The 20,397-nt window shown below is 49.1% G+C and overlaps 1 protein-coding gene across 3 annotated transcripts in view; it reads left to right on the top strand.

Annotated features, from left to right (window-relative positions):
* The window catches only part of PLXNA4 (plexin A4), a 611,173-nt gene that overhangs the window by 451,796 nt on the left and 138,980 nt on the right, over positions 1 to 20,397 (top strand). For all 3 annotated transcript variants that reach the window (XM_064142725.1, XM_064142727.1, XM_064142726.1), the window contains 2 exons: positions 2,642 to 2,741; positions 7,501 to 7,615. In XM_064142725.1, the coding sequence (XP_063998795.1) occupies positions 2,642 to 2,741; positions 7,501 to 7,615 (215 nt within the window). The remainder of the gene's footprint in view (positions 1 to 2,641; positions 2,742 to 7,500; positions 7,616 to 20,397) is intronic.

Here is a 20,397-nt window from a genome sequence, read left to right as displayed (position 1 = left end):
TTGCTGGTGGAGCTGCACAACAGCATATCTGCAACGGTTTGGGTGATACCTGCCCCCCTACTCTTAACAAAATCACCCAGACTAGACTCAGCCAAGCCTGGAAATTAGAATGGAGCTTTATATTTACAGCTTAGCACAATATCCAACCAGATATTTACAATCTATACAGCTATAGACAGAAATAAACAAGTGGAAAAGTAATAGAGAAGCACAACAGCCCTCCCAGAAATCAGAGTCCTCAAGAGGGGCTCTCACCCACTCTTCCACCCCCTTTCCCCCCTCCATCTTATCCCAGACTTTGCTTTATGTTCAAGGTGAGCTTGGAGAGCTGGCCAGGGGCATTAGGAAGCAGAGGGATTAGTCACACAGGCAGCAAGTTAGGCAGAGAGAAGGGAGGCAGCCAAAAGCCACCGAGTAACTGTGTTGTCTATGTTTGTGTTCTTGTTTTTATCCATCTCAGCAAGCCTATGAGTGCAGTAGCCATCCCCATTGTCTCCTTTTCACAGCCTAGCATCTAATTCCTCTCTCACTAAAATATCCCAGCTAGGCTCAAACTAGCACAACATGCTAGTATGAGTTGTCTGAATGTGTGTGTTTCTGTGTACCTGTGTGTGTGAGCACTGAGCTGCAAGACCAGCACCTGCAGTGAGGTGCTTCTATGTGGAAGACTATGTTTTCAGACTGCCACCGAGTGGTAGTTGCACATATCTAACAAAAAAAAAGATAACTGTAGGATGTTCACTCACCTTTAGCCCAGGCTGGTGATGTACAACCCAGGGAATGAGGTTTTATGTTCTCTCAACATATCCCATCCACGAAGCAGAAGTCCTGCAACTGTTGACTCAGCACTGACAAGCCCACCACTAATGATAGAATCATAGAATCAAGCAGGTTGGAAGAGACCTCAAAGATCATCCAGTCCAACCTATCACCCAGCCCTAGCCAGTCATCTAGACCATGGCACTAAGTGCCTCATCCAGGCTTTGCTTCAACACCTCCAGGGACAGTGACTCCACCACCTCCCTGGGCAGCCCATTCCAATGCCAGTCACTCTCTGTGAAGAACTCAGAGCTGCATCCACACATTTTTTCAATCCCACCAGGGATGATGACTCCACCACTTCCCTGGGCAGCCTTTTCCATTTTAGGGGGAATCAATTTTTCACAATATCCAACCTAAACCTCCTTGATGCAGCCTGGGACCATTTCCTCTTCTTGTATTGCTTATTAACTGGGGAGAGGAGACCAACCCCCACCTCACTATAACCTCTTGTGTATGCAGGATGCTGGCAAAGCTGTTGATATGAAGTGGTTAACAGGGCTCTCAAAACCAGCAGCAGCAGCAGATGGGCAGCAGAGTCGAGCCAGTGTGTTTGGTGAAGTGTGTGGTTTGTGTGTGCATCTGTCTGTGTGTCTACCTGTAGATGGGGGAGTGTGCACGTGGGCCCATAGTGCAATGAGTTGTCAGGTTTGCTTTGGCCTGATTGATGAATGAATCTCTCAGGTGAGGAGGAAAATAATAGAGGTGAAAGGGCCAGCCAGGTTCAAGTCTTGAATTAAACATGGGTCCCTTCCCCACCAAATTACTGCAATTACTGCACCAACTCATTACCCACAGCTGATGGGCTCTGAGTAAGGCTTTTGGCACTGTGGGAAGAGTCACAGAATTGTTTTGGTTGGAAAAGACCTTTAAGATCATTGAATCCAACTGTTAAGATGTAGCAGCTGACTGCCCAACATGGGAGCAGTGGGAAAGGGAAATGCTGTGTAGGAGCATTTGCTGCACATGGAAATGGATGGCTCCTGCTGGAAGTGCAATGGCTTGTGGATGTGTCTCTATACTAAGGTAGGTTCTTTTCAGCCAAAGGCAGGGGTGAATGGACCTTGGGGTGAATGGAGTGAGTGAACCTGAAGGAGCTATTTACTTGGGAATCTTCCTGTTTGTCAGCCTTTCCTGGGCTGCAGACAGGGAGCCCTTACCTTATCCTCACTGTTATCTATCTTCCTTGCTCCTTCCTTCATCCTGCTTTCTCAAGGTATAACCTTTCTTTGGGGGCAGCACCTGTAGTTGGTGATGTTAAATAATGAGAGTGAGAAGAGGGTAGACCTTTCTTTATCCACCCAGGAAAGCAGGTGTGTTTATCCCTCAGACAGGGCATGCACAGGCCACCATTGTCTGGGCCTGCAATCAAATCCTTAACAGCCTCTTTCCTTTTGGGGGCATCAAATGAACCAGCAGCAAGGAAGAACTTTAAGGACCATGCTGCATTTTAATGACCTGCTAAGCCCAGACAGCTGCATCCATCCTTTTAGCTTTACTTCTTTGCTTGATGACTTCAGTCACCATCTCTTTTAAATCAGTGAGGTGTTGTCCAGACTTGTTATCATCCAGCCCAAACTCAACCTAGGTATGATAATTTCTAGTGGTAAGGACACTCCATCACCTCAGTACCATAGGAGGGGGAGATGTATCCATTGTGGACCTGGAGTCTGGAAGGATTTTATTGCACTTGCTGCATCTATTGAGGCTAGAATAGCCAGGGTACTCGAGACAGCCCTAGGTGCAGACTGGTGGCATGGCCAGCAAGCATTAACTAGGCTAGAAAAGCAGTCATGCACTGATGTGTCTGTTTTTTCTCCAGGAGACCATCACATTGTTCAGCTTCAGCTCAAGTCCAAGGAAACAGGAATGACCTTTGCCAGCACCAGCTTCGTCTTCTACAACTGCAGCGTCCACAACTCGTATGTTGGTTTCTTTTGATCCTTGCTTACCATTCCACCCCTGAATCTACCACAGAACCCACTGCTGACTGGGGCATGTGTCCCTCAGGAGGCTGGTTAGGCAGGGAGGTGACTGGGGGCAGGGTCACTTGTGGCATAGTCAGTGCGGTGGGGTCCCTCCTGAGAAGACCAAGAGTAGTATAGTGACCATTTTGTCTGGTGATGAGCCTCTTCTGCAGGAGGGTGTTGAATTGAGTGATACATCCTCATGTGTCCCTCAGGCAGAGCAGCATCACATGAGCAAGGCTTTGCAAGAGAATTAAAGGAAAAGTGAGTCATGACCTCAGCAAATGCTCCTCTCACCTTCCTAGTAAGCAGTGTTCTGTGGGTGGCTGAACCCTGTCTCTACATTCATGCTTTCAGCCCTTACCCATGCTGTTAGTTCCACCAGTAGGAGCCTGCTGCAGGTGGTTAGTATGGGCTTGGACTCTCAGACCTGGAAAGGCAGGAATTTCTGGTTCCTGTGTAATGTAAACTGATCAGGAAACATCCAGCTGATTTCCTCAAGACCATCATTTCCATCCTGCAAGCTCCTCTACTGCCCTGGACTCCATCCTTCTAGGGTTTAGCTGGCAAGCAGCTCTTCTCAAGAGCTGCCCCACCAGAGTGGATCTGCACCTTCCCTGCAGAAAGATGCTCATCCAGCAGGATGATCCATCCCTGAACAAGGCTGAGAAGCTCTTTCCCCACCACTGAGCCATCAGAAGTGCCAAAAGCAGATAATTACTGCAGCTCAGCAATTCACAAGAAAAGGCAAATCCTATTTCAGTGTTCCTGCTGCTTTGACAAACAGTGTCAGAAAGCAAGTGTTGGAGGGGGCTGGGGAGGGGGGAGAGCAGGAGACATGGTGGTGTTAAATATTTATGGCATGTTTTGGTTTCTTACTTGACAAACTATAATGCATCATCCATTTTTAATTGGATGTATCAGAGCAAGCACTTGTTACCAATCTGAAGAATCATAGAATCAGTCAGAGTTGGGAGGGACTGCAAGGATCAGCCAGTTCCAACCCCCCTGCCATGGCCAGGGACACCCTACCCTAGAGCAGGCTGCACACAGCCTCAGCCAGCCTGGCCTCAAACACCTCCAGGGACGGTGACTCCACCACCTCCCTGAGCAACCCATTCCAGCCTCTCACCACTCTCATGTTGAAAAACTTCCTCCTCACCTCCACTCTGAATCTCCCCACCTCCAGCTTTGCTCCGTTCCCCCTCATCATGCCACTCCCTGAGAGCCTCAAAAGTCCCTCCCCAGCTTTCTTGTAGGCTCCTTTAAGATACTGGAGGGCCACAAGAAGGTCACCTGGGAGCCTCCTCTTCTGCAGACTGCACAGCCCCAACTCTCTCATTCTGTGCTCACAGCAGAGCTGCTGCAGCCCTCTGAGCATCCTCGTGACCCTTCTCTGGACATGCTCCAGCATCTCCACATCCCTATTACAAGAGCAGCTTGCTAGTACAGGAGCCCCTATTACAAGAGCAGCTTGCTAGTACAGGAGCCCCTCTTACAAGAGCAGCTTGCTATTACAGGAGCCCCTCTTACAAGAATAGCTTGCTGCACCAGGGCTGAAAGTGGACTGGAACTGTGCAAGGTTTCACAGAGGCAACAGGAGAGGCTGGGTGTGCTGAGCCTGCTTGACTCAGCCAAGCTCTACTAGAGGTAATTTTTTCACTCCTGCCCAATACTCAGTGACACATAAGGACCAGAAAAATTTTCCACCTTCAAATCCCCCTCCAGGTCATTCAGAACTTAGAGCTGCGTGAAGATCTCCAGCAGCGTGAGTGACCAGGAGCTGCTACCATCCATGGTTTGTTAGGTGCAGAGAGCTTATTATAGCTCAGTTTGGTTGTTGGTGAGCAGACATCCTATTAAATTTTTAAAGAACCCAAGTGGGATGTAGGTTTAAGTCAGTTCTGTAACACAGCCAGGAGAAGTTTTCTCAGCTCTTACTCCACAGGGTCTATGGGGCATAGGAGAGCGAGCCCTTGTAAGATGGATGGAACAGTTCTTTCTTCCACTCTGAGCAGATGCCATCATAAATATGCCCTCTGCTTCCCAAGCAGCTGCTCCTATAGCCTTCCCTTCTGAGCTGAGAGAAAGAAAAGAAGAATGCAGTTATTTGCAGGAGCCATCTAGCCCTGGGCAGAGCTCATGCTAAGAAGCCTGTGAGACACAGTGGTGTCTCAGTTCTAATTTAAATTCCCAGAGACTCAAATATATTTGATAGAACCAAATAACAATTTATAGAGTGCCCTTCCCTCTTCCCCCTTCTTTCCCAAAGGAAAGGAATTAGATGGAGAGAGAGGAAAAGGTAAGCACACCCAAATAAATAACCTCACTCTGATTTGGAAGTTAAAGAGAAGAAAAGTTTAACAATAAATTCAAAAGGTATCCAAGGTAGGGAAGTTACAAAGGTATAGGGAAGGCAAAACAAATACAAAATGTGTCAATACAGCCAGATTTTTTATGGCAATGGCTTTGTCTGCCTCGTGGGTGATGAATCAGGAACAGGATGGTGATGCTGGTGAGCAGGGAGGCAGAGCAGGAAGTCCCCCTGCTTTTACAGACCTTTAGACAGGAAGGGAGAGTGAGCTAACCATCACCTGGGAGTGTTCAGACCCACGCCTGGGGAGGGGTCAAGACCACCTAGGGTCAGGTTCGAGGTCGCTCCCCCTGGAGGGTTAACCCTGTACATGTGGGGAGAAAATTCCCTGGCATTTTGATTTTGATGTTTCCCAACTTGTGCCTGGCCTCTGTATCATATGTGAGAGTGGGAGAATTGGCCTGAGCAGGTGCTGGGCATCACCTCTCCCTCTGGCCCTTCCCTTAATGTGTTTGCAGCTCCCAGGGCATTGATTCGGTTCTTTGTGGAGGCAGCAACAGGATCATAGAATGGTTTAGGTTGGAAGGAATCCAAGGATCATCCTGTTTCAACCCCTTGTCATAGGCAGGGACACCTCCCACTAGAACAGGTTGCTCAAGGCTTCATCTAACCTGCCCTTGAGCACCTCCAGGGAGGGAGTAGCTGCAACCTCCCTGAGCAACCTGTGCCAGTGTCTCACCACCCTCACTGCAAAGAACCCTTTCCTAACATCTACTTTGAATGTCCCCTCTGCCAGTTTAAACCCATTGCCCCTTGTGCTGTCATTACAAGACCTTGTCAATAGTCTCTCCCCAGCCTTCCTGTAGGCCCCCTTCAGATACTGGAAGGCCACTCTAAGGTCTCCTCAAAGCCTTCTCCTATCCAGACTGAAGAGCCCCAACTCTTGTAGCCTGTCCTCAGAGCAGAGCTGCTCCAGCCATCTGGTCATCTTCATGGCCCTCCTCTGGACTGGCTCCAACAGTTCCATGTCCCTCTTGGGCTGGAGGCTCCAGAGCTGCACACAGGACTCCAGGTGGGGTCTCAGGAGAGTAAAGGGGCAGAATTCCCTCCCTTGCCCTGCTGGCCATGATGCTCTTGCTGCAACCCAGCACACGGTTGCTGTCTGGGCTGTACCTGCACACTGACAGCTCATAGAATCATAGAATCAACCAGGTTGGAAGAGACCTCCAAGATCATTCAGTCCAATCTAGCACCCAGCCTTATCCAGTCAACCAGACCATGGCACTAAGTGCCTTATCCAGGCTTTTCTTGAAGACCCCCAGGGACGGTGCCTCCACCACCTCCCTGGGCAGCCCATTCCAATGCCAATCACTCTCTCTGTGAAGAACTTCCTCCTGACATCCAGCCTAGACCTTCCCTGGCACAACTTGAGACTGTGTCCTCTCGTTCTGTTGCTGGTTGCCTGGGAGAAGAGGCCAACCCCACCTGGCTACAATGCCCCTTCAGGTAGTTGTAGACAGTAATAAGATCACCCCTGAGCCTCCTTTTCTCCAGGCTGCACACCCCAGCTCCCTCAGCCTCTCCTCATAGGATTTGTGTTCCAGGCCCCTCACCAGCTTTGTTGCCCTTCTCTGGACATGTTCCAGCGCCTCAACATCTCTCTTGAATTGAGGGGCCCAGAACTGGACACAGCACTCAAGGTGTGGCCTGACCAGTGCTGAGTACAGAGGCAGAAGAACCTCCCTTGTCCTACTGGCCACACTGTTCCTGATACAGGCCAGGATGCCTTTGGCTCTCTTGGCCACCTGGGCACACTGCTGGCTCAGCTTCAGCTTACTGTCTATCAGTACCCCCAGGTCCCTTTCCTCCTGACTGCTCTCCAGCCACTCTGTCCCCAGCCTATAGCGCTGCTTGGGGTTGTTCATGTTGAGCTTTTCATCAACCCAGACCCCCAGGTCCTTTTCCTCTGTTCTTCTGTAGCAGTTTCTAGCCTCATGAGCTTTTGTTTTTCATTGCACTCAGGCTTTTGTTAAGGGCTAAAAGGGAAATGCCTGTTATCTGTAGAGCTGAGAACTTGTTGATAGTCTTATTAAAAATTCTAACAGGACAACTGAAATACAGCAAATAATGATTACTACTCTAGATACAATGGTGTGAATTCAATGTAAATTATTTAATTCATCTCAGAGAGCTGTGATCACAGTGACAACCAGCCCAGAACTGTCCTGCAGCCTGATGGTGTCAGCTCAGTTTGAAGCTTCTGGCCATCCGCTAGTGATAGCAAGCACAACGTTTGCTGAGCTCTGTTTCCCTTGGAGAAACACCATCAGCCTCAAAGTCTGTCCTGTCGTTTGGTAGGACCCAGCTGGCCGAGTAACTACTGTTTCTCTCTCTTTCCAGGTGTCTGTCATGCGTGGAGAGCCCTTACAGGTGTCACTGGTGCAAGTACCGTCACGTCTGCACTCATGACCCCAGCTCCTGCTCCTTCCAGGAGGGACGAGTCAAGCTGCCTGAGGTAGGCAGGGGCAGTTAGTGTGTGTTTCTTATGTGAGATGCTCAGAGTTGATATGACTTCTTGGCACCAATCAAACCAGCAGCTACAGAAACCTTCCCTACTTGTAGTTCCATCCTATCCCTCGTCTGTTTGCCCTCTGGGAGGCCCTCACCTACTCCTTTACAGGTAGTTCCTTTCCTCTTTGTCCTATCAGATGGTCAGGGAGCTGCTTTCTTGCTTCCATACGTTACAGGAACTGACTCAAAAAGTCATTGTGATCTCTCAGCACCAAGGGACTGGGAGGGATGGGAAACACTGAGCATGTGTCTCCTCCAGGAAGGAAAGAGGTTGCCTCTGAACAGCCACCCCAGGCTGCTGAGGTGGGAGAAGGATTCAGGGCTATGTTCAGAGTGTCAGTGGATTTCAGAGAAGCTTTGAGAACCTCTGTGGCTTCTTGGATCTGGTGCCTAATTGCCAGTGCATCAGACTGCCTCCAGCCAAGGCTGTGAAATATCTCATTGCCAGTTGCTGAGCTGAACTGGGCCTTGGGGTTTAATGCAGAACTGACTGCTGGGCTGCAAATGTTGTTGGGTTCATAACAAGCACTTTTAGACAAGTGATGCTTGGAAGAATACAAATAGGAAACCACTTAATTACTTTCTGGTGAGAAGTGGTCTGAAAGCATCCTGACCTGTCTGGTGAATGTCCTGAGGTGCTTTGTTGTCTGCCTGGCCCAAGGGACCAGTACCTGTTGAGACATCTGATATCTGCTGAGCACAGAGGTGGCTGCTGGAGGTTATGACAACATGTGTTGCATTCAGAGGATGAAATCCCTGCTACTACCTGTGCTGCCTTCTGAGTCTGCTATCTCTCATGTGTTCCCCAACCCATGCCTCAGGAAAGCTATTTGCTGAATCAAATGATACACAGGTAGTGTCTTCACACTGCTGTAGCATCTCCCATTCCCTCCCACCTCTTCCTTATGTGCTGCTTGAGATGTTGCTTATGTGCTGGTTGAGGTGTTCTGGAGTAGACATCCTGAACTGCTGTGGCATTGGGACAAACCATAAATATTCATAAGCAGGGAGGTTGCCAGTTCATCTACCAGGATTCAGATTTTGCTGTAAGCCTGCTGGAAAACTTGCTGGGGATATGAAAGGCTTAACATCCTCTGCCTGGGGATGAAGTAGTGAAGGAAAGCAGCCCTTCTGGTAGATTATACCAACCAGACAAGCTCTGTACTTTCAAATATAATATTGGAAGACTTTGTTCAGTCCTGCTGACCATAAGTTTCTCTGCCCTAGAACTAACTGGAAGGACCTCAATCTCTTGCAAAGGTGGCATTTCACAGACAGAGTGATTGGCATTGGAATGGGCTGCCCAGGGAAGTGGTGGAGTTGCTGTCCCTGGAGGTGTTGAAGCAAAGCCTGGATGAGGCACTTAGTGCCATGGTCTGGTTGACTGGATAGGGCTGGGTGCTAGGTTGGACTGGATGATGTTGGAGGTCTCTTCCAACCTGGTTGACTCCTTTGGATCCTTTGGCCACAGAAATTCACCAATCAAAATGGCATTTGCAAAACTGACCATGTTAGGTGAACCCAGGTGTGATGGTTTGGGTGTTCCCTGCCCCTCTACACTTTGGAAATCACCCAGACTAGACTCAGCCAGCTCTGGGAATTGAATGAAGCTTCTATTTACAGCTAGCACAATATACAAGCAGATATTTACAGTATATACAGTTATAGACAGAAATAGACAAGGGAAAAGGTAATACAGAAACACAGCAGCCCTCCCAGAAACCTGAGTCCCCAGGAGGCTCCCAGCCACCCTTCCACCTTCCTCCCACTCCTCTACCTTACCCAAGATCTTTGCCTTACGCCCAAGGTTGATAGGAGGGTTAGTCAGGGGAGTTAGGAAGCAGGTAGATTAGTCACACAGACAGCAGGTTATGTTAGAGAGAGAAGTGCAGCCCACAAAGCCCAGAGAGAGACTCTGTTAGCTCTATTTATGTTCTTGTTCTTAGACATCTCAGCAAGCCTATGGGTGAAGTAGACATCACCATTGTTTCCTTTCACAGCCTGTAATCTAGTTCTTCTCACCAAAACGTTCTAGCTAGGCTCAAACTAGCACACCAGGGCTTGCTCACCCTTGTTTGGGCAAGGCACCAACAAGTACCTAAACACCTGTGGGTACCTGTTTATCACTTTGGGAGGGGACATAATGGCCCAAGCCTTTGTTTTCCTCCTGCCCTTGCTTCTTACATCAGTAGAGGAGTGGGGCAAGCCAGGACATCTGATAGGCCTCTTAGCCTTCCAGGACAGCTTTGTCTGTCAGTAGAGATGGTTCTTTCTCTATTCAGTCCCAATTCTCCCTCTCTGATGTTGCAAAGCTGCTCTGTGTAATTTGCATGGCAGCACCAAGAGTCACATAGAAGACACTTGTTGCTCTACAAGGCAATGAAAGCTTTGTGAGACACAAGCATGTTATGTTGGTCACTTCTAATGAAGCCCTTTTGGCTTCTGCAGCAAAAGCATCTCTGGGCACAAACCTTCTTCCAGTGAGAGACAACATTTGGCAGTCAGCTGCTCAGCTCAGGAGCTGTTTTTGCTGCCTGCTGTGCAGAAGAAACACATCTCAGCCCTGGAATGACTGGACAACATCTGCATGAGCAATGGCTTTGCTAACCCCTAAATTCCAGAGATAGCTTTTTACTTGGCAGCGAGAGAAGTGCCCTGTAGTGTCAGGGTCCTTCTCGTTGCCATCTGCATGCTTGTGGCTCTCAAGGACACTAGGAGTGGGGGAGGGTGGCATCACAAGTGCATTCTGACAAGCACAGATTGGCTTTCATCCTGTGGCCAGAAAGGTTTGAACAAATGCTGCACAGATCTCCTACACTTCTCTTGAGAAGCCATCTTCTCACTGACTCATCTTGCTCACTGCAAATCCCACTGCCTGTTTTTCACTTGCCTGTCAATTCTTTTCTTTTCTATACTTTTTCAACCTACCTTTCTTCAGTAGTCTCTCTGAACAATGGAAACCATTCTGCAACTTGAAGCCTGGCTTCTCACTCCTTATCCAGACCTCCACCCAGTTGCCAATGTCATAACATGACTTACAAGATTGAAAGGATTGAGGTCCATTTTCAGACTTCCCAATACAATCCCAGTACTGTCTCAATACCAGTAGTGCTTAAAATGTACCATCCCCTTGAGTGGGCCTATTTTTACTTGCCTTTCATCACCATTTCATAGAATCATAGAATCAACCAAGTTGGAAGTGACCTCCAAGATCATCCAGGCCAACCTAGCACCCAGCCCTAGCCAATCAACCAGACCATGGCACTAAATGCCTCAGCCAGGCTTTGCCTCAACACTTCCAGGGACAGTGACTCCACCACCTCCCTGGGCAGCCCATTCCAATGCCAATCACTCTCTCTGACAACTTCCTCCTAACATCCAGCCCAGACCTCCCCTGCCACAGCTTGAGACTCTGTCCCCTTCTTCTGTTGCTGGTTGCCTGGCAGCAGAGACCAACCCCACCTGGCTACAATGCCCCTTCAGACAGTAGCAGACAGCAATGAGCTCTGCCCTGAGCCTCCTCTTCTGCAGGCTGCACAGCCCCAGCTCCCTCCAGCCTCTCCTCATAGGGTTTGTGTTCCCAGCCTTTCACCAGCTTTGTAATGCTGCAATTTGTAATGCAATTGGTAATGTTGCTTCTGATCCCTGCCTCTACAAACAGTTGAACCCTAAGATCAGGGAGAGAAGTTGTAAGCTACCATCCAGATATGAGTGCCTGCTAAATCAGTATGTCTCAAGGAGGAACTGATGAGAAACTGTGCTACCATTGTGGGGTGGTTGGATCATCCCATTTGTAGTCCTCCCATGAGTCTGCTGAGCAGATTAGCATGGCCAGCTTCCAGGATCATATGGTCTGATTGCACCAAGAGACTCTGCCAAGCAAACAAACAGTGGTGTTACTCTGTCATGTGGACCAGTGCCAGAAACTCCTTCCCTCTGTAATCATCACTGCTTGCATGTCAAACCTGCTCCTTTTCCCCTCGCTATGACTTTCACCTTCTCGTGTTGATACATCCACCTCCAGGTGATATTTTTTTCAGTCACTTTGCCTCCACAGCATCTTGCCATCATGAGAGAAGAGGCTTCCCACTCTCCAGATGCCTTGGGCCAATTAAATTGATTGGCCTGGTACCCATCACCCTGGGACCAGCCTGGAGTACTTTGAAAGGAGGCTTGTGAGCTCATGTGCATCTGCCTCTACCATTTCCTTAGCACATCTCATGAGTTTCTGGATTCCCATGGGCTCAACTTGCTTTTGTTTCAGGTCTTCTTAAAATCATACAATCATGGAATCAACCAGGTTGGAAGAGACCTCCAAGGTAATTCAGTCCAGCCTATCACCCACCCCTGTCTAGTCTACAGACCATGGCACTAAGTGCCTCATCCAGTCTTTGCTTGGCAACTCCATCACCTCCCTGGGCAGCCCATTCCAATGGCAAATCACTCTTTCTGTGAAGAACTTCTTTGTAACATCTTCATGTTCTCTGAGAGAGCCTTGAGTTCTTATTTACCTTTTTTGTTTTGTTTTGTTTTCCCTGTAGTGTGAGTTGCTGATTAGGGTAGAGTTCAAACTGAATCATAGAATCATAGAATCAACCAGGTTGGAAGAGACCTCCAAGCTCATCCAGGCCAACCTAGCACCCAGCCCTATCCAGTCAACCAGACCATGGCACTAAGTGCCTCAGCCAGGCTTTGCTTCAACACCTCCAGGCACAGCAACTCCACCACCTCCCTGGGCAGCCCATTCCAATGCCAATCACTTTCTCTGCCAACAACTTCCTCCTAACATCCAGCCTAATCTGACAGTGGAAAGCCTTTGGCCATGACCCATATTGTCCAGAAGGCAAAATGTTGTTTCTCTCTGTGAGGCCTATGACCTACCATCCAAGGCAGGGCTTTGAACTGTATAGTGCATAGGTATAAGCAGTTGTTCTGCCTCCACAAGACAAAACTACACCAGAGATGGAAAAAGGATAGAAAAGGAACATCTCTTTATATCAACAAGAAGATCAACTGAGAATCAGGTTCTCAATGAATCAGCTCTGCCTACAATAGAGCTGTACCAACCAGTCTTAGAGCCTTGGGAAATCCCATTTTTGCTCCTGATGAGGAGCTCCAGCATGGTCAGAAGGCATGATTATTTATGATTAGGGTACTGAGCTCAATCAGAAAGGGTTGATGATGTCTCTGGATGATTTGTGGCAGAAATACTTCACCTTGGCATATAATTCTTCACCTTGGCATGGAAAGCCATGTCCACTAACTTCAAATATACTCAATGAATTCTTGCTTTAAAAAAGGGAGCTGATATTATGGCTATTGAGGGCAGAAAGGGAAAGAATGAGATAAAAAAAAAAGAGGACATTTTAATACTGAAGTGGATTGGTTTTGTTATTGCTTTTCTCAAAGAGAACTGGTGGTGAAAGCAGAGAGAATTAGACTCAGATAGAGGAGAACAGGCCAAATTTCTCTTCTTTCTCAGTCATCTTCTCTCTGCTTTTGACATTTGCTGCTGACCATAGCTGAAGTTGTAGTGAGGGCTCAGTGTTGCACGACAAACCATTTCACACACTGTGAAGTTAACCCTCAGTTGACATAATCAGCAAATAAGATCTCACTTAGACATTTTCTTTGGCCATTGGGTAAGGCAGGTAAGAAGTAATAGAGGAAGCTGAGGCACAGTGTGCTGGTTTGAGCCTAGCTGGAGTATTTTGGTGAGAAGAATTAGATGATAGGCTGTGAAAAGGAGACAAAATGGTCATGTCTACTGCACTCATAGGCTTGCTGAGATTGATAAAAACAAGAACACAAACATAGATAACAGAGTTGCTCTCTCTTGCTCTGGCTGCATGCACTTCTCTCTCTAACTTGCTGCCCAACTAATCCCTTCCTAACCCCCTCTGGCCAATTCACCAAACTCACTTTGAACATAAGACAAAGTCTGGAGTAAGGTAGAGGGGTGGAAAGGAGGTGGGAGGGTGGTTGGGAGCCCCTCCTGGGGACTCAGGTTTCTGGGAGGGCTGCTGTGTTCCTGTATTACTTCTAACTCATATATTGCTGTCTATAGCTGCATATGTTGTAAATACCTGCTTGGACATTGTGCTAAGCTGTAAATATAAAGCTTCATTCTTTAATTTCCAGTGAGACTGAGTCTAGTCTGGGTGATTTTCTGAAGTGTGTGGGGCTGGTAACACCCAAAACATCACACACAGGACTAAAACAATTGCTCTGAGGGTTCTGGTGTGATACAACCTGCAGAAGCAGCACCTGATCTGTCTTGATACCTGTTAGCCAATACACCTGACTGCACATTGTCATAATACTCAACAATATCTAAGGAGTGAGTGTCAGGATGATGGAGCCAGACTCTGCTCAGTTGTGTTCAGTGACAGGACAAGGAGCAACAGACACAAAATGGAACACATCAAGTTCCAGGTAAACATAAGGAAATAAAAATCTCCACTTGAAGGGTGTCAAAGCACTGGAACAGGCTGATCAAGGAGGTTGTGGAGTCTCCTTCTCTGGAGAGGTTACAAACCTTTCTGGATGTGATCTTACATTCAAGAAAAGCCTGGATGAGGCACTTAGTGCCATGGTCTAGTTGACTGACACCAAGCTGGGGGCAGATGTGACTGGGTTGGAGGGCAGAAGGGCTCTGCAGCAGGACCTTGACCACCTGGACAGATGGGCAGAGTCCAATGGGATGGCATTCAATAGCTCCAAGTGCAGGGTGCTGCACTTTGGCCACAACAACCCCATGCAGAGATACAGGCTGGGGTCAGAGTGGCTGAGAGCAGCCAGACAGAGAGGGATCTGGGGGTGCTGATTGATCCCTGCCTGAACATGAGCCAGCAGTGTGCCCAGGTAGCCAAGAGAGCCAGTGGCATCCTGGCCTGCATCAGGAATGGTGTGGTCAGCAGGAGCAGGGAGGTCATTCTGCCCCTGTACTCTGCACTGCTTAGACCACACCTTGAGTGCTGTGTTCAGTTCTGGGCCCCCCAGTTTAGGAGGGACATTGAGATGCTTGAGCGTGTCCAGAGAAGGGCGACGAGGCTGGGGAGAGGCCTTGAGCACAGCCCTACGAGGAGAGGCTGAGGGAGCTGGGATTGGTTAGCCTGGAGAAGAGGAGGCTCAGGGGAGACCTTATTGCTGTCTACAACTACCTGAGGGGTGGTTGTGGCCAGGAGGAGGTTGCTCTCTTCTCTCAGGTGGCCAGCACCAGAACGAGAGGACACAGCCTCAGGCTGCACCAGGGGAGATTTAGGCTGGAGGTGAGGAGAAAGTTCTTCACTGAGAGAGTCATTGGACACTGGAATGGGCTGCCCGGGGAGGTGGTGGAGTCGCCGTCCCTGGAGCTGTTCAAGGCAGGACTGGACGTGGCACTTGGTGCCATGGTCTGGCCTTGAGCTCTGTGGTAAAAGATTGGACTTGATGATCTGTGAGGTCTCTTCTAACCTTGGTGATGCTGTGATACTGTGAAGTATACAACCAGATTTGATGGCAGTGGGTTTAGTCTGCCTCGTGGTGCTGATGGCCACATGGGGAGACAAGGAGCAGCAGGAAAACAGGAATGATGGTTTCTCGTGGGCAGGCAGGGAGGGAGAGCAGAGAGAAAGCAGCAAGTCCCCCCTGCTTTTGGAGACCTGTACACAGGAAGGGGGAGTGAGCTAACCATGAAACACCTGGTGGTGTTCAAACCCACCCCTGGGGAGGGGTCAAGACCACTTGGGGTCAGGTTCAAGGTCACTCCCCCAGAAAGGTTAACCCTGTACACAGATGGTTGTACAAGGATGTGGTAAGCTGAGGCAGCCTACTAGACTTGATGGGCTAAGGGATTGACCATTCTTTTGTGCCTCCCTCTCTAAGATGAGCACTATTTAATCCAGGCCTTGCCAGGGTTTTAGCTTTAGAAGGAGGGGAAAAATCAAAGTGGCAAAAGCCAAAAGCAAGCCTAGATAACAAATCTGTTATCCACTGGGTTTAAAAGGTACATAATCATTTAATTACCTTGAAGGAGGTTTTCATCTTTCCCCGCTCAGCCGATTGGCGTGTGCGTGTGTTTTCCTCCCTCCCCCAAACAAGCTTTTCATTGAAAGGGTTTTCATCTGCTGCCTAAAAGGAGAAGAGAAGAAAAGCTCTTGCTCCAAAGCGTTTTTATGTCGAGCTGTACGTGCTCACGACAGTGAAGCCCACATGAAAGAGACAACTGCTTCTGATATTAATTTGTCAGAAGGCATAGAAAGCCGTCTGAGCAGCGTGCTGGAGAGCAGCTGCTGAGGAACAGAGCCCTACTTCACCTAGCAGGGCAAGGGAGGGGATTCTGCCCCTTCACTCTGCTCTCCTCAGACCCCACCTGGAGTCCTGTGTGCAGTTCTGGAGTGCCCAACACAAGAAGGACATGAACTGTTGGAGCCAGTCCAGAGGAGGACCATGAAGATGCTCAGAGGGCTGCAGCAGCTCTGCTATGAGGACAGGCTACAAGAGATGGGGGTTCTTCAGTCTGGAGAAGTGAAGGCTTTGAGGAGACCTTAGAGTGGCCCTCCAGTATCTGAAGGGAAGGCTGGGGAGAGACTATTGACAAGGTCTTGTAATGACAGGACAAGGGGGAATGGCATTAAACTGGCAGAGGGGAGATTTAGACTAGATGTTAGGAGGAAGTTCTTTCCAGTGAGGGTGGTGAGACACTGGCACAGGTTGCCCAGGGAGGTTGTGGCTGCTCCCTCCCTGGAGGTGCTCAAGGGCAGGTTGGATGAAGCCTTGAATGAGCTGTTCTAGTAGAAGGTGTCCCTGCTTATGGCAAGGGGTTGGAACTGGATGATCCTTGAGGTCCCTTCCAACCTAAAGCATTTTATGGTTCTACGATTCTAACCCTTCCTGTTGCCTCATGCTGAATGAAGAATCATGGAATCATGGAGTGTTTTGGCTTGGAAGTGACTTTAAAGGTCACCTAGTCCAACCCCCATGCAGTCAGCAGAGGCATCTTCAACTAGAGCAGGTTGCTCAGAGCCCCAGTCAACCTGACTTACTATGATTCCTAGGGATGGGGTATTTCCCACTTCTCTGGGCAACTTGGGCTAGTGTTTCATTACTCTCATTGTCAAAACTGTCTTTGTTCTGTCTAGACAAAATATAAGGTGCTTTGGTTTGGGGGAAAAGATATAAGAGAATTGGATTCTTAGGAATGTGTTTTTTTGGGAAGCAAGGAATTCTAGAAAGCACTGGGCTGGAAGGCACCTCTGGAGATATAGTCCGACCCCTCCTGCAGTGAGCAAGAGCATCCCCAACTAGATCACAGAATCATAGAATCAGTCAAGGTTGGAAGGGACCACAAGGAGCAGCCAGTTCCAACCCCCCTGCCATGGACAGGGACACCCTACCCTGGAGCAGGCTGCACACAGCCTCATCCAACCTGGCCTGAAACACCTCCAGCCCTGGGGCCTCAACCACCTCCCTGGGCAACCCATTCCAGCCTCTCACCACTCTCATGCTCAACAACTTCCTCCTCACCTCCAGCTCTGACTCTCCCCACTTCCAGCTTTGCTCCATTCCCCCATGTCCTGTCACTACCTGATAGCCTAAATCAGATATCCTAGATCAGATATCCTAACTCTGATATCCTAGATCGGGTTACTCAGAGCCCCTTCAAGCCTGCCCTTCATTATCTCCAGGGATGGGACCTCCATACGATCAGGCAAGAAGAGAAGAGAATAAAGAAGGTAGGGACTTGGGAATGACAGCTCAGTCTGAACTGGTAGGTATCAAAAAGGCACTTGGAGAATGCCCTCAACAGCATGCTTTTAATTTCAGTCAGCCCTGAAGTGGTCAGGCAGTTAGATGAAGTGATTGTTCTAGGTCCCCTTCCAAAAGAAAAGAGAATATTCTTATTATTTGTTCTTCCTTTGACTTCATTCCATTCCATGCCATTCCCTTGGGATAATGCCCACACATCCTCATCATGGACTTCGTCTGTAGCAAACTCAGAGGCAGCCTTCCCCACCCTGCCAGTACATCTCTGTTTGGTTCAGGGAGGGATTTGCCTCCAGATCTCAGAAAGCAGTCAGTTCTTCAGGGCCTCCAAATGTCCTGCTTTGTACTCTTTGCAAGGTGCAGAAGGTGACAACAGTGCCCAGCTCCCTCCAAAATACACTCTGGTACACGGGTAGACTTGATGATCTTCAAGGACTCTTCCAGCCAAAGCAATTCTGTGACTCTGATTCTTTGAGTGGCTGCCCTGGGGACAGGGCAGAGGACCTGCAAGGTCGAGCATGGTCAACTCCTTGCTTCCTTGCAGTGACAAACCTCCTGGTGATGCATCTTCAGTTGTTGCTGTGGCAACTGCTCTGTTTCCCTCCCTCCTGCTCTGTTTCCAGCCTCCTTCAACCCAGCCAGAGAGGTGGCTACTGGAAGCATCAGCACAGAGACAAAACCCATCTCTGCTCCAATTAGTGTGTCCCTCATTTCTCAGAGACTCTAATGACAGTTGCAGTGAGGCCAGCATTGAATCCTTCCCCACTTGTCAGTTATCTACTCACTTATCCTGGCACCTGTCTATCATTAAGGGGAGGGTTTGAAGTGTAGTTTCTATGGCAACTGCAAGCAACCTGCTGCCTTCAAACGCTGTGAGCAGGTAGAGAGACCACAGGAGAGGAGATCAGGAGCAGCTCTAGATAGGCAGCTGCTGCAGGCAACAAGCAGCTACCCCATGCAGATGGGATCTGGCATGATGATGCATTTTTGTGGCACCTGCTTTTAAAGCAGCATGGGAGATTGGTGTTTATTATCTATTTAGCTCTTAGAAGTCTTTAAAGCATAGAATCAGAATGGTAGGAGTTGGAGGTGGGACTTACAGAGATCATCATCTTTATTGATCATCTGGACAAGGGGATTGAGTCCAGCATCAGTAAGTTTGCAGATGACACCAAGCTAGGAGCAGGTGTGGAGCTGTTGGAGGGTAGGAGAGCCCTGCAGAGGGACCTAGCCAGGCTGGATGGGTGGGCAGAGGCCAATGGGATGAGACTGAACAAGGCCAAGGGCAGGGCTTGTGCACTTTGGCCACAACAACCCCAAGCAGCACTACAGGCTGGGGACAGAGTGGCTGGGGAGCAGGCAGGAAGAAAGGGACCTGGGGGTACTGGTAGTAGCTGAAGATGAGGCAGCAGTGCCCAAATGGGCAGCAGAGCCAATGGCATCCTGGCCTGTATCAGGAGCGGTGTAGCCAGTAGGACAAGGGACATTATTCTTGCCCTGTACTCAGCACTGCTCAGGCCACCCCTTGAGTGCTGTGTCCAGTTCTGGGCTCCTCAGTTCAAGAGAGATGTTGAGGAGCTGGAAGGTGTCCAGAGAATGGCAATGAAGCTGGAGAGGGGCCTGGAGCACAGCCCTGTGAGGATAGGCTGAGGAAGCTGGAGGTGTTTAGCCTGGAGGAGGCTCAGAGGTGACCTCATTGCTGTCTACAGTTACCTGAAGGGAGGCTGTAGCCAGGTGGGGGTTGATCTCTTCTCCCAGGCAAGCAGCAACAGAAGAAGGGGACACAGTCTGAAGTTGTGCCAGGGGAGGTCTAGGCTGGATGTTAGGAGGAAGTTGTTGTCAGAGAGAGTGATTGGCATTGGAATGGGCTGCCCAGGGAGGTGGTGGATTCTCTGTGCCTGGAGGTGTTGGAGAAAAGCCTGGCTGAGGCACTTAGTGCCATGGTCTGGTTGACTGGCTAGGGCTGGGTGCTAGGTTGGCCTGGATCATCTTGGAGATCTCTTCTAACCTGTTTGATTCTATGATTAATTCCAGCTCGCCCACCAGAGCAGGTTGCACAAGATGGCATCCAGGTGGGTAGTGAATGACTTCAGAGATGGAGGTTCCACAACCTCTCTGAAAGCTCAGTGAGCATCCTGTCCAGAGGGAGCTAGGGGTAATCTGGGAAGAAGCTGTAGGTGATGGTTTGTATTCAGCCGTGCCGTGGGGCTCCTGGTTTGCATTTCAGGCTGTGGCATTTCATCCTTAGCCACCATTAAAGCCCTTACCCAGAAATGGAGATGTAGCATGTAGTGGGTGCAACCTCTTCAGAGAGGATGCTTCAGATAATAAGAGGAAATTAAACACAGAGATTGGAGGCCAGGCAGAAAGCTTTCCCCTTGCTCTTGGAGTCTTGATAGAGCACGGAAACACTCCTCGGAGGCGCTGTCAAGTAGTGTATGAGGTCACAGGTCTCATTTCAGCAGGTGAGAGTTTTATTCTTGGCTCTGAGCTGGCTTAGACACATTCACCTTTCTGTGCCCCTGTTCTCCTCACCCCCTCTTCCCATTTGGGTAATGGCTTTGTGAATAGGTGCTTGTGCAGCACGCAGTACCTGGAGCTGTGATCTCACAGCGGCAGCCCTTCGTAAGAAGTCTTTGAGCATGTGCAAGTTAGCTGATTTGCTGTTGTTTGCAAGTCACACTGACTTGCACTGAGGTGGAGAAAAAGATGGAAAGCCTGAGTGTGAAGTGGCTTTTCTTTTTGTTTGTGAGTACCTTTTGACATCTCTGAGCCTTTCTGCCCTACAGTCATCCACCTGGCAGTAACTCGTTCGACTTCCAAAGCATTTTTAGCAGGATTTCTGATTCTTGCAGTGCTGGATCATAGCATCATAGAATCAGTCAGGGTTGGAAGGGACCACAAGGATCAGCTAGTTCCTGCCCCCCTGCCATGCCCAGGGACACCCTACCCTAGAGCAGGCTGCACACAGCCTCATCC

This window comes from Pogoniulus pusillus, chromosome 4 (assembly GCF_015220805.1).
Source record: "Pogoniulus pusillus isolate bPogPus1 chromosome 4, bPogPus1.pri, whole genome shotgun sequence".
Lineage (NCBI taxonomy): Eukaryota > Metazoa > Chordata > Aves > Piciformes > Lybiidae > Pogoniulus > Pogoniulus pusillus.
Note: the sequence above shows the minus strand (reverse complement) of the source record. Positions and strands in the feature narration are given on the sequence as shown.